The sequence below is a fragment of the Phyllobates terribilis genome, unplaced genomic scaffold (genome assembly GCF_046119375.1).
Source record: "Phyllobates terribilis strain yellow unplaced genomic scaffold, ASM4611937v1 Scaffold_4__5_contigs__length_816908805, whole genome shotgun sequence".
NCBI classification, from domain to species: Eukaryota; Metazoa; Chordata; class Amphibia; order Anura; family Dendrobatidae; genus Phyllobates; species Phyllobates terribilis.
In genome coordinates this window covers 718,508,175-718,534,156 of record NW_027362764.1, presented here as the reverse complement: position 1 = coordinate 718,534,156, position 25,982 = coordinate 718,508,175, and the positions used below count along the sequence as shown (strand labels likewise).

Below are 25,982 nucleotides of genomic sequence, written 5' to 3'. Positions count from 1 at the left end.
CCTGTGCGGGGGACCTTATAGTAAAATAGCAGCCTGTGTGGGGACCTTATAGTAAATTAGCAGCCTGTGCGGGAACCTTAGAGTAAAATAGCAGCCTGTGCGGGGATCTTATAGTAAAATAGCAGCCTAAGCAGGGGACCTTATGGTAAAATAGCGGGGACCTTAATTGTAGCCTTGAATGGGGGAACCTCCTCTTTTTTATGCCAGGTTATCTGCATGAGACATCCCCTTTAACCATTGAGTTGAACTGTACAATATAGTGACATTATGGAAACAAAACACATTGGGGCATGTTTACCAACCCTGACTAATGCTTACACAGACCACACCCATTCTCTTTTATGCCACACCCATTTCACAGAAGGCCACGCCCTCTTGATTGACAAGGCGCAGAAAGTGTCTAAAACACATAACAAATTTGTTGTAAATCATGAAAGGCAGACTTTAAAAAAACAAAATTTAATTTACACTAGAATTCTGGCACTTTTAGCTTAATAAATCTGCCCTATTGACAGTTTCTCATTGGTTAGATTAAGAGAAAAAAAATCCACTAATTTACAAATATCTATTTTTTTTGCCTAGAATTTAAATAATTCACATTTTATAATTTTCAGCGTTGAATTGATTAATTATGAAGTAAATTTTCACTTCGTCAGTTTCCAACAAAAACTTGGCCTCTGGTGAGTGAAGAAAAGATGCAAATATGACAAAGATCCAAATTACCGATTCTTGATAAAATGTTTTCTTGTGATTATCGGAAACCAGAAATCCACCTATAAGAGACAGAACAAAGCATTATACCTAATGAATAGCCATATGTTTACCTGAAATGCTTGATGATACGCCTGCGATACTGAAAGATAGATGGAATTGGACCCCTTAGTAGGGATTTACCCCAAGTGACCCAGTTTTAAGAGTGACCAGTTTTTACTTTTATTTTATTCCCGCTTCTCCCCTGAGAAATCCGTTTTTTTTTTGTTTTTTTTTAAATCTGCCATACTTTTTCAGAGATAATGGCCTTTTATTTTATGCAAATGTTTTGATCTTTATCAAGGGGTTGCTGCTTAAGGGATAATTATAATGCAGAACAGTCTAAAGACAATGTGACGACACAGCATTTGTTCTTCATTAGGCCAGACGTGTCTTTTTGGTGGGTCAAGAGACATATGCCATTGTTATAATAGCCTGAACACTTGACTCTTGAGTTGATGTTTATTGCAGGTTATTGTCTCCTGTCTTTGAAGGACAGGGACGCAGGGTAATTGAAGAATGGATATTTGCTAATATGTTGATTGCCCATTGTATTCATTGTATCCCAGTCCATGTAGCTTGTTGACCTGCAAACAGTTAAGGACAAACTAAGCAGATTGATTAAATACTCAAACAATGAGAGATGACCTCATACCACCTTCCCTCTGACCTGTGGATGATGGCCTGAAGGACAGTTGTGAACTATAAAAGGAGGAGCTGATCAACGTTTCTTTATTGCACCAGGCAGCTAAAGAGTAAATGAAAAAAAAAACTGCTAAACACAGGATAATAGTCATACATGGCACCCACTGAAGTCAAGGGATATTGTCCACCCTCTAGAGCCAATGGATTCCATTTACAGAACTTTCAGCTCTGATTGGTTCAGATCAGGGAATATGGAATGTGGACCTGTTTGGGAAGAGGAGGTTCTTAACTTCCATTCTGTGATCCAAAGAGGTGAAACACCCATCAATCAATGGTAAATCACTCTGCTCAGCTTGTCTTCCTCTGTATCCTGCTGCCCACAGGTTGGACTGCAAGTACAATGTGAGATTTTCTCTTCAAACCCTTAGGACGCAGCCAATTTTAACCTTAATGACCAGGCCAAATATTTGAAATCTGACCAGTGTCACTTCATGTATTAATGACTCTGGAACGCTTCAACTTATCCCAGTGATTTTGAGAATGTTTTTTCGTGACACTTTCTACTTCATGTTAATGGTAAATTTAGGTCAACATACTTTACATTTGTTTGTAAAAATATCAGCATTTTGGTGAAAATTTTTAAAAAATTGCAATTTTCAAAGTTTCGGTTTTGATATCCTTAAACCAGTTAGTAATGCTATACATTAATTAATAAATAACATTTCCCATATGTCTACTTTACATCTGCATCACTTTTCAAACGTCATTTTATTCTGTTAGGATGTTAAAGGGGTTAAAAGTTCAGCAGCAATTTCCCTTTTTTTTTCAAGCAATTTACAAAACCTGTTTCTTTAGGGACCTATTCAGATTTAAATGAGCTATGAGGGACCAATATATTGGAAACTCCCCAAAAGTTATTCCATTTTAAAAATCGCACCTCTCCAATACTTCAAAAATGCTGCCAGGACATTTTTTAACCTCTCAAGAGCTACACAGGAATTAATGCAAAGTGGAATGAAAAAAAAATAAAAATTTAAATTTTACCTCTAAAATGTTGCTTTAACCACTTCGCACCAGAGCCTGTTTTTGCCTTCGTGACCGGGCCAATTTTTTCAATTCTGACCACTGTCACTTTATGAAGTAATTACTCTGGAACGCTTCAACGGATCCCCCTGATTCTGAGATTGTTTTTTTCGTGACATATTGTACTTCATGATAGTGGTAAAATTTATTCGATATCACTTGCGTTTATTTGTGAAAAAATCGGAAATTTGGCGAAAATTATGAACATTTTGCAATTTTCAAACTTTGAATTTTCATGCCCTTAAATCAGAGAGATATGTCACACAAAATAGTTAATAAACAACATTTCCCACATGTCTACTTTACATGAGCACAATTTTGGAACCAAAATTTTTTTTTGTTAGGGAGCTATAAGGGTTAAAAGTTGACCAGCGATTTCTCATTTTTCCAACAAAATTTACAAAACCATTTTTTTAGGGACCACATCATATTTGAAGTCACTTTGAGGGGTCTTCATGACAGAAAATACCCAAAAGTGACACCATTCTAAAAACTGCACCCCTCAAGGTGCTCAAAACCACATTCAAGAACTTTATTAACCCTTCAGGTGCTTCACAGGAATTTTTGGAATGTGGAAGAAAAAAATTAACATTTAACTTTTTTCACAAAAATGTTACTTTAGACCCAATTTTTTTTATTTTCACAGGGGTAACAGGAAAAAATGGACCCCAAATTTTTTTGTGCAATTTCTCTTGAGCGCGGTGATACCCCATATGTGAGGGAAAACCACTGTTTGGGCGCACTGCAGGGTTCGGAAGGGAAGGAGCGCCATTAGACTTTTTGAATGTAAAATTTGTCTGAATAATTAGCAGACGCTATGTTGCTTTTGGAGAGCTCCTGATGTTCCTAAACAGTGGAAACCCCCCATAAGTGACACCATTTTGGAAACTAGACCCCTTAGGGAACTTATCTAGATGTGTGGTGAGCATCTTGAACCCCAAGGTGCTTCACAGAAGTTTATAATATTGAGCTGTAAAAATAAAATTTTCACATTTTTCCCACAAAAACGTTTTTCATCCCTTAATTTTGCATTATCATAAGGGTAATAGGAAAAATTGCACCATGAAATTTGTTGTGCAATTTCTCCTGAACACGCCGATACCCCATATGTGGATGCAAACCACTGTTTGGGCGCACGGCAGGGTTTGGAAGGGAAGGAGCGCCATTTGACTTTTTGAATGTAAAATTTGTTTGAATAATTAGCGGATGCCATGTTGCATTTGGGGAGCCCCTGATGTGCCTAAACAGTGGAAACCCCCCACAAGTGACACCATTTTGGAAACTAGACTCCTTAGGGAACTTATCTAGATGTGTGGTGATCACCTTGCACCCCCAACCGCATCACAGAAGTTTATAATATTGAGCCGTAAAAATAAAATTTTCACATTTTTCCCGCAAAAAATGTTTTTCATTCCCTAATTTTGCATTATCATAAGGGTAACAGGATAAATTGCACCATGAAATTTGTTGTGCAATTTCTCCTGAGTACGCCAATACCCCATATGTGGGGGAAAACCACTGCTTTGGTGTACGGCAGGGTTCGGAAAAGAAAGGAGCGCTATGTTGGCTGGGATAGGTTGCAGACACCATGTCACATTTGAAGAGTCGCTGACATGCCGAAACAGCAGAAACCCCCACAAGTGACCCCATTTTGTAAACTACACCTCTCAAGGAATTCATCTAGGGAAGTAGTGAGTATTTTTTAATTTTTAAATTTATACCATTGGGCAGTGAAAAAAGCATAATTATATTTTTACCACAAAAAAATGTTTTACCCTCCGATTTTACATTTTCACACAGGGCAATGGGTAAAAATGGTGCCGAAATGTGTCACACAATTTCTTCTAAAAGTGGCAATACCCCATATGTGGCTGTATCGTACCGCTCAGCCATACGGCGAGATCTGGGGGGGGACGGAGCGCTATTTGACAATTGGAGAACAAATTATTGTAGAATAGGCATTTGGATTTGGGAGCACAAAATTTTCTGCATTTCTTTTGGGGGGCAAGGGCCATTTCGCTTTTCCAGAGCCTTTCTGCTACCAGTAAGTTGGAAGTCCCTTATATTTTTAGCAGATGATGGACCTGAGTGGGGACTAGCTTTTTTTGAGGACTGAGTTGAAGCTTTTATTGGGAACATTTTACGTAACATTTATCCGGCGCTCTAGGCTGAGCACTTACATCGGGGTTTCCATCTAAATTTCCAAGTGATGTAATTCAGATGAAACCCCTGCGGGATCCATTCACTGTAATGAGGCAGCAGAGTTACTCTGGACTCCGTCTGGCCTCTGTTTAGTGGTGTCCTTTTTTTCAGAAGTGCACAAAACTGTGGCCAACCGCACTTTTATGCACGCCTAAAACAAATGACACCGTGGGATCCCAGGCCAGACGGCATCCACAGTGCCTATATCTGCCTCATTACAGGGAATCTTCCGTCATTGGTTCCGTCTGAATCACGTATTTCAGAGATTTACACGGAAACTCTGGGGTAAGTGCTCAGCGCAGAGCGCAGGATAAATGTAAGGCTCTGCGCCTTACTGCGATCTTTGGGAGACATAATAAACTAATCAGTAGCAGGTGAAGAATTGGTTTTATTTATTTTTTACGCCGTTCCTAGTGTGATATAACTGATTAGATTACTTTATTCTTCGGGTCGGTGCGATTACAGAGATACCAGATTTATATCGGGTTTTTATGACTGACAGCTGTCACACACTAAGAGACGCTTTTTTTTGCAAAATCTAGTTTTTGCATCGCCATATTTTGAGAGCTATAATTTTTCCAGAATTTTGGCCGACAGAGTCATGTGATAGCTTGTTTTTTGCGGGACGAGTTGACATTTTTATTGGTACCATTTTTGGGAACGTGACATTTTTTGATCGCTTTCTATTCTGTTTTTTGGGAGGTAAAATTAACAAAAACCAACAATTCAGGAATTGTTTTTTGAGGGGTTTTTTTATGCCGTTCTGCGTGTGGTAAAAGTGATCAGGCAGCGTTATTCTTCGGGTCAGTACGTTTACAGCGATACTACACTTACTGTATATTTTTTTATGTTTTGGCGCTTTTACACAATAAAACCATTTTAGAGAAAAAATATTTTTTTTGCATTGCTTTATTCTGAGAGGTATAACTTTTTTATTTTTCGGCTGATAGAGCTGTATGGCGGCTTGTTTTTTGCGGAACAAGATGACGTTTTCAGCGGTACCATTTTTATTTCCATTTTGCTTTTTGATCGCATTTTTTTCCACTTTTTGTTTGGCGATATGAGGAAAAAGCATAGTTTTTTGCTCCGTTTTTTATTTATTTTTATTACGGTGTACACAGAAGGAGTTAATTAGTGTGACAGTTTTATAGCTCGGGTTGTTTCGGACACGGTGATACCAAATATGTGTACTTTTTTTATTTTTGCATAAATATACGGATTTATCGGTTTAATATTTTATTTATTTATTTTTCATTTATTTTGTAATTTTTTTTAACAGTTTTAAAACTTTTTTTTTACTTTTTTTTTTTACATTTTTACTTAGTCCCTGTATGGGACATTCATTTTTATTTTTCTGATCACTGATCTCATGTAATGTAATAGACATGTATTACATTACATGAGATCTTCCCTGACTGTTTCACAGTCAGTCTCCTGCCTGGCTTCAGCTGCAAGCTGAGCCAGGCAGGACACCATATATGGCAGATCTGGAGGCGGTCATGTGACCTCCAGCTGCCATAGCAACGTCAGGTCCTGGAAGGTATAAGGGGGCCGTCGGAGAGGTAAGTGGACGACCCCCTCTCCTCCTGCTGTCTTCTATATGCCGCGATCACTATAGATCGCGGCATATAGAAGACAGCAAAGGGTTAACATCACTGGGACCTGATCCAATCAGGTCCTGATGATGTTCCCTGTCAGAGCTATCGCTCTGCACCGCTCCCGCAGCGCTTGCAAGACCCTGGGGGTCCTGAGCGCTGCGGGACCACCCACCGTTTTTAAATGTCCGCGCTGCACAGAGCCCAGGCAGCGCGGACGTTTATTTACAGTGGGCGGTCGGGAAGCGGTTAAGTCTAATTTTTTTCACTTTTACAAGGGATAATATGACAAAATGGACCGCAAAATTTGTTACCCAGTTTCTTAAAAATAAAAATTTAAATTTTACCTCTAAAATGTTGCTTTAAGCCTAATTTTTTCACATTTACAAGGGATAATATGACAAAATGGACCGCAAAATTTGTTACCCAGTTTCTTCTGATACCCGACATGTGGTCAGAAACCTCTGTTTGGATAAGCGGCATGGCTCGGGAGGGAAGGAGCAATATTTGAATTTTGAAACACAAATTTGGCTGCAATAGATTGCGGGCGCCATGCTGCATTTGCAGAGTACTTGATGTGCCTAAACAGCAGAAACACCCCAATTTGGAAACTACACCTCACAAGGATTTTATGCAGGGGTATACCGAGTATTTTGAACCCACAAGTACTACACAGAATTTGATATCATTAGGTCGTCATATTGAAATTTTTCATTTCTCTCAAGAAAATGTTGCTTTAGCTCCAAATGTTTTATTTTTGCAAGAGGTAACATGAAAAAGTAGACTACAAAGTTTGTTACCCACTTTCTTCTGAGCTGGAAAAGATTGAGACACCATGTCTCATTTGCAGAGCCCCTGGAGTACTAAAACAGCAGAAACCCCCCACAAGTGACTCAATTTTGGAAAGTAGACCCCTCAAGGAATTCATCTAGGGCTGTGTTGAGCATGTTGAATCCATAGGTGTTTCACAGAACTGATGTGGACGTGAAAACAAAAATTATGCTTTTTCCGCTAAAATGTTGATTTAGCCCCAAATTTGTAATTTTTACAATGGATAATAAGAGAAACGGAAACCAAAATTTGTTACACAATTTCTTCTAAATGTGATGATACCTCATATGTGGTCAAAAACTGCTGTTTGGGCACATACTAGAGCTCGGAGAGAAAAGAGCGCTATTTGATTTTTTGAGCGTAAATTTGTCTGGAATAGATTGTGAATTCCATGTTACATTTGCAGAGCCCCTGACATGCCAATACAGCAGAAACCTCCACAAGTGATCTCATTTTGGAAATTAGACCCCTCAAGGAATTCATCTAGTGGTGTACTGAACATTTTTAACCTACAGATGATTGCTGGTATCATGCATTGCAATACTCGTGTACTGTAGCGCCTGAGACCTGTCAGAGACTCACCGACACACCCTGTAAGACCCTGCTTATAGAAGGATCTCACAGAACCCCATACTCATTAGATGACCTCAGGGTACCAGGACAACAATCGGCACCCGCAATTACAATTGCGAGGAGTTGATCCTGGCAAATGGGATCTTTTAAGCCCCTTTTAATCCTTCCAATTGAATAACGGACTGATAGATGATGCTATACCCATCATATATGGTCCCTATGTAAAAGGTAACATTGTGATAAAAAACATGACGTCAATATCGAATGCCTGGAACCATCAGAGGCAAAGATATCTCGTAAATTAGAGATTTCATAAAATCCTGAAGGGCTGAGAAAATCCCACAAATCCGTTGATGTCATCAAGAAGAGGTGTGTGGGAGTAGCTTACAGTAGGTGCTAATAAAAAGCAGTATCTGGGTCTGGATCAATTGTCATTACTTAGGATGACAGTTCACTGTGGAGGTTCTGTCCATTTGCCAATCGAAGTGCTTCCCTTCGCTAAGCTCTGAGAATTTTATTGCATGCAATTGTATATGCTATGTGGTTTTGCCCCATTTTGTATCATCTTGCTTATTTTTTTTATAAACACTGCCTATTTTTCTGGATTAAATATAAAATGTAATAGTTGTGTTCCTTTTGCTCTGTACCCGCATCCCTATAATGGGTGTCCAATCAGCCTGTAAAACTATTGGTGGTGGCAGCTAATAATTTTTGTTAGGTTATTGTGGAGTTGGCAGTGACCGTACTGAGGTACATACAGTCATGGCCGAAAGTGATGGCACCCTTGAAATTGTTCCAGAAAATTAAGTATTTATCCCATAAAATTATTGCAATTACACGTTTTGTTATACACATGTTTGTTTCCTTTGTGTGTAATTGGAACAACAACTAAAAAAACAAAGAAAAAAAGCAAATTCGACATAATTTCACACAAAACTCCAAAAATAGGCAGGACTAATTTGTTGGCACCTTTCCAAAATTGTGGGTAAACAACTTTGTTTCAAACATGTGATGCTCATTCAAACACACCTGTGGTAAGTAACAGGTGTGGACAATATGAAAATCACACCTGAAACCAGATAAAAAGGGGAGAAGTTGACTCAGTGTTTGCATTGTGTGTCTGTGTGTGCCACACAAAGGCTGTGTGCCCACAATGCGTTTTTGGTGCGGATTTGCAGCCCGGAAACGCTCCAGAAACGCATTGCATACCTTATCCCATGACTTCCTATGACATTCTGCAAGTTCTGTGCACATGGTCAGAATTTTTTCTGCGTGGAATTTACTCACAGAAAAAATACGGACATGACCAATTCTTGTGCGTTTCTGCATGCGTAGTTGCCTATACAATGCATTGGAAACACGCATGGCAAATACGCATGCAAAAACGCATCAAAATCGCAAGTAAAAACCGCATGTGTTTTTCTGCCAAGGAGATGCAGAAATGCTCAGGAAAATTTCTGCTTCATTTCTGCATCGTGGGCACTAAGCCTAAGCATAGAGAACATAAAGGGAAGAGAACTGTCTGAGGACTTGAGAACCAAGATCGTTGAAAAATATCAACAATTCCAAGGTTACAAGTCCATCTCCAGACACTATAGCTAATCTCCCTGGAAGTGGACATCAGAGAAAAGTTTATGAGAGGTTGCAACGCAAGATAGTCTGCATGGTGGATAAGTTAACACAAACTATCAGTTGACATTTAAATGAAATGAATCACTATGGCAGGGGACCTAGGAGGACTCCACTGCTGACACAGAGGCATAAAAATATTAGACTGAGTAAGCCAAAATCCTTCTGGAAAGCGTCTTGTGGACAGATGAGACCAAGTTAAAGCTTTTTGGTAAAGCACATCATTCTAATGTTTACCAAAAATGGAATGAGGCTGACAAAGAAAAGAACACAGTACCTACAGTCAAATATGAAGGAGGTTCAAAGATGTTTTGTGGTTGTTTTGCTGCCTCTGGCACTGGGTGCTCTGACTTTGTGCAAGGCATCATGTAATCAGAAGATTACCTAAAGATTTTGGGTCGCATTGTAGTGCTAAATGTCAGAAAGCTGGGTTTACATCCTAGCTCATGGGTCTTCCAGCAGGATAATGACCCCAAACATATTTCAAGAAGCACCCAGAAATGTATGGAAACAAAGCGCTGGAGAGTTCTGAAGTGGCAGCAATGAGTCCGGATCTAAATCCTATTGAACACCCATGAAGAGATCTTAAAAATGCTGTTGGATGAAGGCGCCCTTCAAATATGAGAGACCTGGAGCAAAAGAAGAGTGATCCAAAAATTCCAGTTGAGAGGTGTAAAAAGCTTGTTGATGGTTATAGGAAACGATTGACTGCAGTTATTTAGTCTAAAGGGTGTGCAACCAAATATTGAGTTGAGGGTGCCAACAATTTTGTCCGGACCATTTTGGGGATTTTGTGTGAAATTATGTTGAATTTGCCCTTTTTTCTCTTTTTTTGTGCTGTTCCAATACACACAAAGGAAATAAAGATGTGATAAAAATATGTAATCGCAATAATTTTCTTGGGAGAAATAGTTAATCTTCTGGAAACAGTTTCAAGGTTGCCAACACTTTCAACCATGATTGTATATATTCCTTGCGTTGGAATCAGAGGTGTATATACCATACGCTCACTGTGAGTTCCCCAATAATCGACCTAGTAGTGGAAACAGCCACGGCCTCCTCTGTTAATCGTCGGTCAATTGGGTAATTGTCCTGACAAAAGGGGGCAGCAGTTTGTGACAAAAAAGTAACAGTGGGTGGATCTGCGCGACCCCCTAGGCTGTGGATCTTTGACAATGGAGTCAGGATAATTGCGGCTTTACCACTTCTGTAGAGCAAACGCAATAATTTTTATGAAGAAAAATAGTTATAAATCTTCTGTTTGTGCTGCAACTTTTCTCTCTAAGACTGAAGCAGTGCAAGATCTCCATTTATCTTTACATGTATCGATGCACAATGTTCAGTCTAGGGAGGTTGCCCTTCCAACCGGTCCCCCAATAGGTACAGGCCTACTGTGCCTATAGATAAATGCAGACCTGGGTCTCAATAATAAGAATGGCTAAAACATCTTACCTGGGAAATAATTTTCTTGAGTTCTCCACTTTTAGAGGGTGATGACAGTAATGACCTTTCTTGCTGTATCTTGTTATGAAGGTACCTGACCCGCTCTAAGTCTTTGTCAGGGTAGAAATCCGCAATCAGCAGCAACTTGATTTGTTCAAGGAAAGTAGAGATTAAACCAAGGAAAAGTAAAACACTGATTAAAATGGCCAAAGGGATCCAGGTGGCGGAAAGAGAGAGCTCCGGTTTCGGGGTGCACTGAGGTTCAAACAGGTTGATGTTCAGCTGGTCGTGGTAGATATCCTCTGTCCTTCTGGAATTAAATAAATCTTCAAGGTTCACCTGAAGGTGCTTTACAAAATAAAAAATCATGTTAAATTAATTAACAAAAAACACGTGACAAACTAGATATGACGTGGTAAAGTGATATATAAACTTTGATTTTACTTTTTATAGGATTTACTGTGTTATCAGTGAAAGTTATGTGGCTCTGCATTTTTACGGCACAGTATAGCAGCATTATATGTGTTCTGTAAAGCATTGCTATGTGAACAGTTTGTATATGCAAGTTATAATGCAAAACCTTTCTTCTATGCAGCACAATCATTTGACTGCTGTATTGCATTATTAATTGTGCAAGGTATTACACAATATGGCACCACAATTTGCACTAATTCTGTTCTGTATGGGACTATTATTTGCTTACTGTATGGTATTAAGTTTCAGACTTTTTGCTTCTGGATGTGCCCGTCTCAGTAACACATACTTGAGGTGAGGTCTGTGAGTATAGGAGATTGCTGTCACCACTAGTTCTCATGTATCAGCAAAGCTTCATGGCTTGACTGGTTTACCCCTTCATTGCTTTCCTGCTTATCTACACCCTGTTTTCTCTGCTTTCTCTGAGAACCTAGATGCTTTCCTCCCTCTCTTGTCTGCTGCATTCAATCTCCTGTTGCCATCTCTAATGTCACAGTGACACATCCATGTGCCAGGATTTGAGTATGAGCTACGATGCACTGACAGGCTCTTAGTCTCCTGAAGACAACAGCCTCATAGGCTTACTAAATATGAAGTTGTCAAGTCTGGGTTGAGAAACCGCGGCCAGTCAGTGCATCGTAGTCCGTACACAAACTATGACACATGGATGTGTGAATGCGGCATAACCCTGAGAAAAGGGAGAGAAAGAGCAGAGCTCAGACAGATTTGTGTTACATTTTGTGACTTTGCAGACAAGCTCGTTAGGAGAAGGAATTGCACGCACTCTGTGTGTTTAATGAAGACTATTTAAAGTAATGCTTCACTTTGCATTTAGGAAGCAAATGAACAATAACAAATCCACTGCAAAGGTATCATTAGCCTTTAAGCACTGTATTAAAATGATAGGTTTGGACAGAAGGGCCAAATTTTCTAAAATTGCAACTATGTGGATGACTGCATGGCACTTTTAAGCACCCTATGGCGCTATAGTAAAAAGTAACCTAAAGCTAGATTGCTAAGGAGTAGCATGACATCTGCTAGTTCGTGGTTTCTCATAGTCAAGGCAGTGGAAACATACAGCTTTTGTGTAAGGAAGCTAGGAAACTTTTTTTTTTTTGTATTTCAGGTTTGAATTAATCATGAAACAGCTAATGCAAGACTGAAAGTTGTTACTTTTAATTAAAAAGATTCTCTGTGTTATGGAGTGCCTCAGGACTATGGGTGCTAACCAGGTCCCTAGAACTAGGGGCACCCTAGTCTATCCCTTTCCCCCGGATTACTCCTGAAGGTGGACCGCCGGGTTCTCATGCCTTGCTATGCTCCTATATCAACCCTGATCTGTCTGACGCGCCCCCTGGGACATATTCCTTTTTGAGGGGAATACCCGGCACCGGATCAGATGGGGGGTTGTAGTCTCCGAGCGGCTGTGACCCGGCCCCGTGCCCAGGGCGTCAAGCTCAGTGTTGTGTGGCAGTCCTACAGATGTTATTAAGAGTTCTTTTGTGTCGACTACGCCACCCGTTGTGATGCGGTCACTGTGGCCGCCGCTGCAGCAGGGTCCGCTGAGGCTGATGGTGGGTGCGCAGCTTGGTGGGATAACCCCCAACGGGAGGGGTATAGCCTCAGAGGGGACAGGCGCAGAGGATGGGGGTTGTGGTGGTGTAGTGCAGACGGCAGTGAAGACAGAGTCGGGTTGTGCAGTTAAGGGTGTTTACTTACTGCAGATGTTGTACTGGTCACTCCAGCTGCTAGTGACCACCCGAGCCGTGCTGCGTCCACCAGGTCCTGGATCCAGCCAACCCCCAAACAAGTCCGGAGCGTGGCCCTGAGCTCTCTTTCTGTCCCGTACTCTGGCCGTCCCCACCAGTAATCCACCTAGGTCCAGCTCCCTCGGGCCTTCTGTTGGGACACCCTTGGCCCTGGGTTCCCTGACCCTTCATGTGGTGTGCCTTCGGGGTGGATGTGATGGGTGACCGTGGCAGACGCTGCCCACGGTCTCCGGTCTCTGGCTGGGGAATGTTTTTACCCCCACCAGCTTGGGTTCCGGTACCCTGATGCCGACTCTTCACCCGGTGCTTTTAGTTGGGATCTCAGAGTCCTTCTCTTCTGTGCTCTGGGTCTCTCTCTTTTCTCCTCTCTCACTCTGGGTCTTGGTCTTTCTTCTCTCCTCTGCTCCTGACTTGTTCTCTGCAGCTGACTCACTCCCTGCATCTGATCCTCTGCATCTGACCCTGATCTTAGTTGGTGCCCACCTTATATACACCCTCTATGTGTGAGCTCAGGTGACCAGCACCCAATGAGCTCCTATCTTTACCCAGGCTGCTCCCCCTATCTGCCCCTACACTACATGGGATGTACCACCCCCCTCCCACTCCAGCCAGGAACAGACTCGTTCGTACCTGCACATTTCTAAGTGGGAGTACCGTCGGTCTGCTCCTCGGAAATGGGATGTGTGTAGTGCATGCAGCCTACCGAGCTCAGTTCCACACTCCATCCTTACCCGGGAGTGGAATATCACACCTCTGGGTTGAGGTGCAATACCCCTGTAGCAGCCGAATCCTCAGGGTGCTACATTCCCCCCTGGTAAATCACAGCACGTCCTCGGGCTGCAAGAACAAAAACACCAAAACATACAAAATTTGCATAAACATATAAAACATATAAAAACATTATATATATAACATATCTTAGCAGATAAAACTTTCTCGTCGTCTCAGGCTCCTGGTTCCTCCTCCTCCGGACACTGTGCAACGTGTGTCCGGGAAAAGTGCGACAGTCTCTTAGAAAAACTGGTTTTCCTATAAAACCGGTAGGGGGCGCTTTAGGACGCGCAACTATATACAGGGGATATGGCCGCTCTCAGTCCTCGGCCAGGTAGAGGGAAGGGAATGGCTGCTCACAGTCCTCAGCCTGTGGGATTAAGGGGTTAACGGGTAAACAGTTCACTCAGCTGGTCCCAACGGGGACTATATATAAGTATCAACAGTTTCTTTGGTACCCGGTCGGGTAACTATTTACATCACTTCTCTGCCGCACTCAACTGCGTCTTCCTCCTGCTCTTTGCTTGTAGCTGGTTGTAACTTCAGACCCGTCCGGCCACGTGTGCTGGGCAAACAAGTCCTCTCCCAGACGCGGCACCCTTGGTTTTACGGGTGCGGGCGCGGTGGTGGTGGCGCCCGGGTTGCCCAGGCCTTGCGGCCAGGCCTGGGGCACCTGGAAGGTGAAGGGCACCGTTAATACGGCGGCGCCCTGGGCTACCTGGCCTTGCGGCCAGGCCGGAGGCTCCGCGGAGGTAGGGGGCGCTGTTGGTATTGCGGCGCCCGGGGGTACTAGGCCTTGCGACCAGGCTGGTGGTACTTCCTGCTTGGTCACGCTCAGGGTCGAGGCGTGTGACGTCACAGGGGTCGCGGCGGCGGCTTCCGGTTGGGGCCTAGTCTGCGTCGGTGACATGGCGTTTTCGGGCACAGCAGGGGGACTTTCGGGCTCTGCGACGGGGAGCTGGGGCAGGTAAGCGGTGTCACGGCTTGGGGTATAGGCGTCCCCTTTACCTGCCTCCATGCGTTCGGCTCCCTCCTCGGCGCCGTCTCCGGCCTTGGGTCCTCCCGCGCCATCCTCAGAGGCGGTCTCCTTCCTCATCTCGGCTGGCGTGCTCCGGGTCTTGGTTTCAGCTTGCGTCTTGGTTTCAGCTTGCTGGGCCATCTCCCGGCTCCATTCCGCCAATATCTCGCGCTGTACCCGGGCCATCCTCCGTGCGAGGCCCTCCAGGGCAGTCTGCGCACACTCCCGGTCTCGGGGAAGCTGTGCAAGGACCTCCACTAGGCCTAGTGGGGTCGTGGTGTCCAGCAGGCTCCTGACCAACGGGTCGGTGCTGCTCTGCTCTTCTTCCAGCAGGCTCCTGGCCAGCGGGCCGGTGCTGCTCTGCTTTCTGGACATCTCCGGGTGAGCTCCTCCGATATTCTTCTCCAGGCTACTTGCCTCCGGGTGCGCTCGCTCCAGACTACTCCAGGCGGCACCCATCTTTGTTCTTTTCTTTCGTCTCCTCCCACTTCGAGGGCGGTCCCGGGGCAACTCGGTGACTGTCAGCTCCAGGGGTAGTTCTTTCACGCTGACAGACACCTCTAGCATCACAGTCTCTGTTGGTGGGGGCGGTTTCCACTTTTGGCGCCATTTTCTGTCCCGGCCCACGATGGGAGGCGGCCTCTTGCCCTCCTTTGGCACGCCCATAATGGCGTCCGCTGCTCTTCCAAGGCGGGAAATCTGCGGTTTTGGCGGGAAGCGTCGCCCAGTGGCGGGAAACTCTGCAGATGGCGGGAACAAGTTGGAAATGGCGGACAATCGGCGGGAAACGACTGGTGATGGAGTCCGATGGCGTGGACCCTCCGGAACCGGCGGGAGACTTCTTTCTGAGGTAAACTTGCACCTTTCTTCAGGCACGCAGTACCCGGGTGTTGCGGGCACGTAATCCTGCCGACTACGCCAAAGTTGACGCGCCCCCTGGGACATATTCCTTTTTGAGGGGAATACCCGGCACCGGATCAGATGGGGGGTTGTAGTCTCCGAGCGGCTGTGACCCGGCCCCGTGCCCAGGGCGTCAAGCTCAGTGTTGTGTGGCAGTCCTACAGATGTTATTAAGAGTTCTTTTGTGTCGACTACGCCACCCGTTGTGATGCGGTCACTGTGGCCGCCGCTGCAGCAGGGTCCGCTGAGGCTGATGGTGGGTGCGCAGCTTGGTGGGATAACCCCCAACGGGAGGGGTATAGCCTCAGAGGGGACAGGCGCAGAGGATGGGGGTTGTGGTGGTGTAGTGCAGACGGCAGTGAAGACAGAGTCGGGTTGTGCAGTTAAGGGTGTTTACTTACTGCAGATGTTGTACTGGTCACTCCAGCTGCTAGTGACCACCCGAGCCGTGCTGCGTCCACCAGGTCCTGGATCCAGCCAACCCCCAAACAAGTCCGGAGCGTGGCCCTGAGCTCTCTTTCTGTCCCGTACTCTGGCCGTCCCCACCAGTAATCCACCTAGGTCCAGCTCCCTCGGGCCTTCTGTTGGGACACCCTTGGCCCTGGGTTCCCTGACCCTTCATGTGGTGTGCCTTCGGGGTGGATGTGATGGGTGACCGTGGCAGACGCTGCCCACGGTCTCCGGTCTCTGGCTGGGGAATGTTTTTACCCCCACCAGCTTGGGTTCCGGTACCCTGATGCCGACTCTTCACCCGGTGCTTTTAGTTGGGATCTCAGAGTCCTTCTCTTCTGTGCTCTGGGTCTCTCTCTTTTCTCCTCTCTCACTCTGGGTCTTGGTCTTTCTTCTCTCCTCTGCTCCTGACTTGTTCTCTGCAGCTGACTCACTCCCTGCATCTGATCCTCTGCATCTGACCCTGATCTTAGTTGGTGCCCACCTTATATACACCCTCTATGTGTGAGCTCAGGTGACCAGCACCCAATGAGCTCCTATCTTTACCCAGGCTGCTCCCCCTATCTGCCCCTACACTACATGGGATGTACCACCCCCCTCCCACTCCAGCCAGGAACAGACTCGGTCGTACCTGCACATTTCTAAGTGGGAGTACCGTCGGTCTGCTCCTCGGAAATGGGATGTGTGTAGTGCATGCAGCCTACCGAGCTCAGTTCCACACTCCATCCTTACCCGGGAGTGGAATATCACACCTCTGGGTTGAGGTGCAATACCCCTGTAGCAGCCGAATCCTCAGGGTGCTACATGTCCCCTCCCCCACCCAAGAGTAGTGAGAAGCTGAACTGTATGGGAATACACTAACCAGACAAACAAGGGAAGGCGGAGAGGGATAAATGAAAATATCAATCACACAAAATACACACACCAAAAAACAGAGTGGAAAACAGGGGAGTAAAAGGAAGGAGAAACCAAATAAGAGAGGATGATGATGTGCACACAAATAAAACTTCAAGCAATAATCCCCTGAACAAATTTCCAAACACAAACTCCAACCATGAACTACACCTCGAACTCCAAACCAGGCAGTAAGAACTAACACTGGCAATCTCTAAGTGTCAGTGGCGAGCATATATAGCAGCGGGAAGTGGCCAACACTGAACAGCTGAGACAATCCAGGTAGGAAACCTCCAGGAACTTCAACTGAACTGATTAACCCTTGCACTGCTAGCAAAAAAAAAAAAACGGCACTGTTTAATAAGATGGTGAAGTACTTCTAACCAGTGCAGGAGTTAAAGACGCTGCGATCTTCTGGCCCCTCTCTGTCATGGTATCCCTGTGACACTCTGCTTTGAGCAATCTCAAATTTTCAGAAAGGGTCATTGACAACAACAAACAAATCACAAAATGTCACCCTGTTGGGACTCCAGCATTCATTTGCAATCTCTGGGGAAATATGATAGTAAGTGCCCAATGCAATGCAGGACATGAAGGGTCCTCCAGAGGAAAAGAAACTCTTTGTAAACGCTCCTAGTGCTGAACAGAGGACCCTCGTTACTTACTGTACATTTTTTAATAGGATGTATTAAATTTGTTTTCTCATACTTCCAACTATAAACTTATTTTCCAGGATCATCCTGAATTGTCATTTACAGTCCTGAGAAATTCTGGGCTTGTCCCGGGCAACAGTTGGCCAGGCTTTATTCAGACCCTACCTAGAAATGGATGGCCCCAGGTTGGCTGCAAGGACTTGGCGGGACTTAAACTTCCCTTTTTACCTAATATTGATATGTTTTATGAACTCCTTACAAGGTTGATTGCACGTTACATTTTTGATTATTTTTTTTCCCTTGGGTTTTTTTTTTGCGCGGCTAAAACACAATTTAAATTCACAGCACAATGAATACATTTCTAAATTTTCATTCACACAGGGTTTTTTTTTTCTTGATTTAAAAAAAAAATGCTGCATGTCAATTGTTTCATCGTTTTTTGGAGTTTTTCCCCATTAAGATCAAAATGAGCGATCAGCAAAGAAACACAACAAAATGCATCATAAACTCACATCATTTCTGCTATAATTTTCTGGCCAGAATCTGCATTTTTCTTGCAGAAAAAAACACATAAAAAAAGCTTCATGTGTATATGACTAAGAATATGTGCACACAGTTTCTTATAGACGCCAGCCATAGTTTTTGCTACAGGAAGGCGCTTCAGGAAAATATTGGCGGTGTTTTTTTATGTTTTATATATAAAATAGTGGCGGTTTCTGAGCGGAAGTCGCCTGAAGAATGATCAAGTCACTTCTTTTAGCCGCTTCACGGACTTTCGAAGAAGTTACAAAAACGGAACATGTGCACAGCAAGTTGTTTTGACGTTGCAGCGCATGTGTTCATTATTTTCATCATTTATTGAGTGTGTTCACATATACTAAGACTCATCACATCTGACTTTGCCAAACAAGGCATACCTTGCCCATCTCTTTTGCCCTTCTATAATCCAGCCCTTGTCTTTTTTTGACAAAGTTACTTGAGAGAATAGGTGTTTGGACATATTGGGCATCCGGCAGCTACCATTTGTCTTTCTGTGCAAAATATTAAGCTGAATAATTGCTTTCTGCTGAATTATGTATATATTATTCAGCAGGATGAAATTCTCACCCATATAGAGTAGTCTAGAATGAGTAACCACAAGCGTACTGTGTGTACAAAAAGAGGAAGCGCCCGCCTCTGATGACCGCGTAGTGGTGGGAACATTGCTGTATTACCCTTATTATCACAGTGCGATGGAGAAGTCCCAATATTCCCCAAATATTCTATATTTATCACAAAGCATTATCTTTGCTGGTTAACCATATAGTGCACTTCCCCATAAATTTACAATATAAGCATGAAATAACATGGTATTCCACTGCAGTAATGAGAATCGGATGTAACCTTGTTAACTCCTAGTTACTTATCCTCTCTCGGGTGCTATTCACACTGGCTTAAGATTCTGCTTATATTTACACCATAGTTTCCATTATAAATGGAATATTAAAACAATTAATAATATATTGTGCTCACCTGTCCTACCACTGCAGCTCTTTGCCAAATCCTCAGCTGACTCCCTCCATTCTACAAGCGCTGACTACTGGGACTCACGCATGATTAGCGCCAATGATGAGGGATTCAGTAGTCAAAGCTGGATGACAATGGGGAGCGAGCAGGGGACCAGTTGGGGAGCTGAGGATTGCTATGACAAACACTCTGGAAGTTTGCACTAACGTGTGAATTTACGGGCCACACTTAACACTTAATACGGTGATAGATGATGAAGGTTAAAGGAAGAGTGGGGTTACCTTTAGTCCTATGAAAAACTAAAAGTAATAATTCAAGATAGTACAATGAACTGTTGTAAATGACAAACTCAGCTCTGCTGCACCTTGAGGTATGTGCACACAACACTTTAACCAGGCAGATGAAACCAACCAGGTTTTCCAGCAGGAAACAGCTGTGTTTTTTTCTCCTTTTTGTGCAATTTGTGGCATTTCCTAAAGCGATTTGTAAACCTTTTTGTCTTGACATTTTTTTGGTTGTCTTTTGAGAGGTTTTTTTAGCGTCTTTTGGGGCGATTTGCGGGTGTTTTTATATCCATTTGCAATTAATTAATTGAGAGAACATTTTTTAGGCGAAAATGCTCTAAAAGAAAACCAAGTGTTTTCCGGGAGTCCTTTGAGCCTTTCCATTGACTTGCATTGTAAAGTAATGAGTGCATTCAAAGTGGGAAAATTGTCTCTTCAGAGAGGAAGAGGACCAGAACTCTAGTGCCACCTACAGGAAGTAGCAATCCTAAAAGTCAATAGTGACCCTTTAAGGAGCCTTATCTCATGACGTAGGATATAAGACAGAACCAGAAACTGAATTTGCAGACAGTGTGTTTCGGGGTACTGCCCCTCGTCAGTGCAAAGTGTGAGTACTGGTTTGGCTGGGTGAGAGGCGTCAGACCGGTATCCAAGGGGCCAGACAATGTGAACTGAGGTCTAAGATGGCAGACATACAAGAAACAGAGGCATGTTCACACTAGCAAAAAAGAAGCAAGCCAAAAATATATCTCATACCCTACCATAATTATATATAAATGTAAAGCAAAGTTGCATAATAAATATAGGGTACTTAGTGAACTATTTTTGATCAAAAAAAGTATACAAGCCGTCCCACCAGCGGCAAGGTGACCCTAAATTGGGACGGTACCTATACTGCCTATATTAAAAACCTTACTGTATATCAAAGTTGAAGTAATGCATATAAAAGGGTAGACAAATAGGACCGGGTCCCAACTCCAGACCACCTAGGCCCGTGGTAAGCTACATATATACCAATCAGCTCAACAAAGGGGATGCCACACCCTTAAATTGCACAGAATGCAAACAAGTCAAAAAACCAGACAATGTGAACTGAGGTCTAAGATGGCAGACATACAAGAAACAGAGGCATGTTCACACTAGCAAAAAAGAAGCAAGACAAAAATATATCTCATACCCTACCATAATTATATATAAATGTAAAGCAAAGTTGCATAATAAATATAGGGTACTTAGTGAACTATTTTTGATCAAAAAAAGTGTACAAGCCATCCTACCAGCGGCAAGGTGACCCTAAATTGGGACGGTACCTATACTGCCTATATTAAAAACCTTACTGTATATCAAAGTTGAAGTAATGCATATAAAAGGGTAGACAAATAGGACCGGGTCCCAACTCCAGACCACCTAGGCCCGTGGTAAGCTACATATATACCAATCAGCTCAACAAAGGGCATGCCACACCCTTAAATTGCACAGAATGCAAACAAGTCAAAAAACCAGACAATGTGAACTGAGGTCTAAGATGGCAGACATACAAGAAACAGAGGCATGTTCACACTAGCAAAAAAGAAGCAAGACAAAAATATATCTCATACCCTACCATAATTATATATAAATGTAAAGCAAAGTTGCATAATAAATATAGGGTACTTAGTGAACTATTTTTGATCAAAAAAAGTGTACAAGCCGTCCCACCAGCGGCAAGGTGACCCTAAATTGGGACGGTACCTATACTGCCTATATTAAAAACCTTACTGTATATCAAAGTTGAAGTAATGCATATAAAAGGGTAGACAAATAGGACCGGGTCCCAACTCCAGACCACCTAGGCCCGTGGTAAGCTACATATATACCAATCAGCTCAACAAAGGGCATGCCACACCCTTAAATTGCACAGAATGCAAACAAGTCAAAAAACCAGACAATGTGAACTGAGGTCTAAGATGGCAGACATACAAGAAACAGAGGCATGTTCACACTAGCAAAAAAGAAGCAAGACAAAAATATATCTCATACCCTACCATAATTATATATAAATGTAAAGCAAAGTTGCATAATAAATATAGGGTACTTAGTGAACTATTTTTGATCAAAAAAAGTATACAAGCCGTCCCACCAGCGGCAAGGTGACCCTAAATTGGGACGGTACCTATACTGCCTATATTAAAAACCTTACTGTATATCAAAGTTGAAGTAATGCATATAAAAGGGTAGACAAATAGGACCGGGTCCCAACTCCAGACCACCTAGGCCCGTGGTAAGCTACATATATACCAATCAGCTCAACAAAGGGCATGCCACACCCTTAAATTGCACAGAATGCAAACAAGTCAAAAAACCAGACAATGTGAACTGAGGTCTAAGATGGCAGACATACAAGAAACAGAGGCATGTTCACACTAGCAAAAAAGAAGCAAGACAAAAATATATCTCATACCCTACCATAATTATATATAAATGTAAAGCAAAGTTGCATAATAAATATAGGGTACTTAGTGAACTATTTTTGATCAAAAAAAGTATACAAGCCGTCCCACCAGCGGCAAGGTGACCCTAAATTGGGACGGTACCTATACTGCCTATATTAAAAACCTTACTGTATATCAAAGTTGAAGTAATGCATATAAAAGGGTAGACAAATAGGACCGGGTCCCAACTCCAGACCACCTAGGCCCGTGGTAAGCTACATATATACCAATCAGCTCAACAAAGGGCATGCCACACCCTTAAATTGCACAGAATGCAAACAAGTCAAAAAACCAGACAATGTGAACTGAGGTCTAAGATGGCAGACATACAAGAAACAGAGGCATGTTCACACTAGCAAAAAAGAAGCAAGACAAAAATATATCTCATACCCTACCATAATTATATATAAATGTAAAGCAAAGTTGCATAATAAATATAGGGTACTTAGTGAACTATTTTTGATCAAAAAAAGTATACAAGCCGTCCCACCAGTGGCAAGGTGACCCTAAATTGGGACGGTACCTATACTGCCTATATCCAAGGGGTAGCATTTCTCCTATTTGAAGTGGAAAATGCCTGAAGAATGGTCGCTCACTTCCTTTAGCCTCCTGACGTCTTTATAAACCTGAAGTCGTTAAAAGATGATCAAAAGACTGAATATATGAACAGCAAGTGGTTTTATGTTCATCCTTTTGAGTGTTTCCGAATCGCTTTTTTGGGCGATTTTCAGAGTCATGTAAACACACCCTTAATGTGTCTATAGACGGGGCACAACTCAGTGAGCCAGCATTCGTAACCTGACTATAGTGCATTCCTTCTGAATTATCATCCCATATAAACATCACCTGTTGAACAAGCGTTTTGCTCATTCATCGGGTGATCATTTCCACCAGGAAAAAATATCGCTATCAGCGGCGCATCGCTCCATCCAATGTGAATGCTCTACCGGGCAGAATGCTAATATTAACAATTGTTCTCTGTAAACAGGTCAGAAAATGACTTATTAGTCGATCAACGCTCATTAAGGAGCTGAGACTGATCTGTCTAAATGTGACTTAACTCATGTGGACTTTACAATTACTTCTCATTTGCCACAAGATCTGAACCTTCCCTTTTTTCTTTATAATCACAGCTAAATACACATCTCAAATTGTAAGGCTCATTTTGAGTTTGCCAAAACACATTTCATCATGATGAAACTAAAATTTAACTTTTTGGGCATCAAGGTATATGCTATATTTGTCACCAAACCAACACAGCTCATATCCTGAAGAACACCATCCCCATAGTGAAACATGGTGGAGGCAGCATTATGATGTGGGGATGTTTTTTGGCAGCAGTGACAGGGAAAATGGTCTGAGTCTAGGGGTAGATGGATGGTGCAAAATACAGGGATATTCTTGAGCAAAACCTGTTTCAGTCTGTCAGTGATTTGAGACTGGGTAGAGGTTTACCTTCCAATAAGACAATGATCCAAAGCATACTGCTAAAGCAACACTCGAGTGGTTTAAGAGGAAACATGTACTGTATTTTTCAGACTATAAGATACACTTTTTTCCTCCACAATTTTGGGGGGGTGCGTCTTATAGTCAGAATATATATATATACTGTGGATGGTGGGATGTGTGGGGGGAGCGACAGGAGCTGCCTGCTGCAGCCTACCATGTGCCCGCTGCTAAAAAAAATTAATATTCACTCTATGGGCATGAGGAGCAGTGAATTTTCATTTTCCTTAATAGTGAGCACACTGTAGCTGCAGTGCGGCTCCTGCAGCTGCTCGGCGATCACGTATGCCCACTGGTAAAAACCATGAATATTCACTACAACCCACTCCCATGGGTTTTTTACAATTGATTACTTTTTTTTTACTCAACAATAGTGTCACTCTTCTCCAAGCTTTGTGTCTGCTATGGCAACACAACTCCATTCAGACCAATGGGGATACGATTAAATACCCAACATATTCTATCTATCTTCTATTCTATTGAGAAAACAAGAGCCCTCCACCCCGCCCAAAAAAAAAAAAAGAACCAAAATGTTTTGATTTTCAGAAGAATAAAACTCTCAAATATCTATTTTTTCATACTTCAAGACATTAGACTAAATTCACTTCATGTTGGCCAATTATGTTCACTGAGACAAGTTGACACTGTCCCATCGAGGCCAGAGGTATGCAGCTATATGCCTATACAGTTGAATATATTGTTTGCTAATGACTACCAAGAAAATTTGCAAATAGTTTTCCTTCATTCAATTGGAGCTATGGAATTCCAACTCTTTTAGGCATTAGCTTTTACAATAAATTATACAGTATGGATACGTTGACATATACAATACATCAGCAGAGTTTCACTGCATATAGTAAGACCTAGTATAAGCTTAGCCATAAGGAGCCCATACATATTATATGAAGTTTAGATAAACCCATTGATTTTTCAATTAACCATCTAATGTGTATGGGAGTACTTGGCTTTCTTCGACATCAGCTATCGAGGGAAACTAGGATTGGGCATTTTGAACTTCAACATGCCCGATCCTTTGTCCCCCACATTCCCAATGAGAACACATGCACAAAGGTCCGAAGCCAAGTGGGCATGTGTGTTGGAGAGATCAGGAGGAATAGCAGTCAGTTGAATGTATGGCAATGTTTAGTTGTAAAAATTGACAGAAGCACATCCGCCTTGAATACTTACTGCATATGTCAATGTAACTGGAATTCTAACTGGGTGCAGACCTTGGAGATTTTTGCTGATTGTAAGAATCAGCCAGTAAAGCATGAGATCCAGAACAGAAATAAAAGTCCAGATAAAAATTTGCATTATCACTGGGATCAAAAACATCACCATTTTTTGCTTCTGTTTTCGTGAAGTTTTCAGGCTAGGAATGGTGATGTAGACATCTTGTTCCATTTTGTTTAGTGGAAGAACACACAATGCATTTTGCTGCCTTCTGCTTTCATCATACTCCATAAACCTTCTTGTAATATACACATTTTTATAATTTTCGTTGTTGGCTGCCAGGAATTTTTTAAGAAATATTATGGATCCAATTAAAATGATGAAAACTCCAATTAATAGAAATGCTATATGTCCGATTAATGTTATAATATTTAACTGGGTGGATATGGTGGAGGATAGGTTTTGGATCTGTTGTTTCGTTTCGTTGAGTACAGTTTTCAGTTTTTCATCGGAGATCTTCAAATTGCATTCGAAATGGTCTTTCAGTTCTACAACGCTGCCAAAAGGGTTAAAAAACTGAAGCTTTGCGTGTTGATAGATTGAGTAAAGGGCCCTTATATAATAGTCAAAGGGCATTATTTTTAGCAAAACACGTTTGGCCTCCAGGTTGCAGACGATACTATCGGCCAGGACTTTCAAATTCCCGAATATATTTTTCACATTATTAAATACGACAATACTAGTTCCAATGGCGATGAGCACATTCCGACCTTCTCTCATGCCGCAACACAAGAGGAACATGAGCCCAGTACAACGCACTGACTTAAAAATGAAGGCAAGGACAGATATGATCATCCCACATGAGATGGCAATCATCGAATTGACCAGCCCAAAACCCACCTTTGACAAGACAAAAACAAGAATCAAACAACCACTTATCATCATCCCAAAAAGCCAGCAAAGAAGGGCAAAAACAATCCTGTTCTTCCAACCATCTTCCTTTCCCGAGACAAACAGCTTCTTACAGTAGGAGAGTAGATCAAGAATTCTTAAAGCTTTCATCGTTGAGCAGTATTAGTCACTAGTGGTCATGAAAGATCTTTAGAGGGGAGAAATTTTCAAAAACGTTCTTATCAGTCAAAAAAGAATACAAAAATAAAAAAAACAATAAATCCTTGTCTGAGAATCCTTATGAACAGACTGTGAGTTCTGTAAATGTCAGTTTGACTCTTGGTTAACGTGTTGAGTCAATGTTGAGAACTGTGGCCATGAGTTTGCAGTGAATCATTGTGAAATTCCCCAAAATAACTAGCATTTTATGTACTTATAGGAAGTTAAAAAATAGAGAATTACAAGTGTGAT

The 25,982-nt window shown here is 42.5% G+C and overlaps 1 protein-coding gene across 1 annotated transcript; it reads right to left on the bottom strand.

The window, feature by feature from the left end:
* Nucleotides 1-339: 339 nt before the first annotated feature.
* Nucleotides 340-25,682, bottom strand: DCSTAMP (dendrocyte expressed seven transmembrane protein). The gene is made up of 4 exons (XM_073676980.1): nt 24,636-25,682; nt 10,761-11,099; nt 724-773; nt 340-400 (listed from the first exon to the last, which is right to left on the bottom strand). The coding sequence occupies exons 1-4, from the start codon at nt 25,680-25,682 to the stop codon at nt 340-342; spliced, it is 1,497 nt and encodes a 498-aa protein (XP_073533081.1).
* Nucleotides 25,683-25,982: the final 300 nt, after the last annotated feature.

Excerpts from the sequence above, each read along its gene's own strand:
- DCSTAMP (XM_073676980.1), bottom strand. The coding sequence starts at position 25,682 with ATGAAAGCTTTAAGAATTCTTGATCTACTCTCCTACTGTAAGAAGCTG. Across the intron at positions 11,100-24,635 it reads CAGTTACATTGACATATGCA|CACCTTCAGGTGAACCTTGA; the intron begins GTAAGTATTCAA and ends TATTTTGTAAAG. Across the intron at positions 774-10,760 it reads TCAAGAAAATTATTTCCCAG|GTGGATTTCTGGTTTCCGAT; the intron begins GTAAGATGTTTT and ends TGTCTCTTATAG.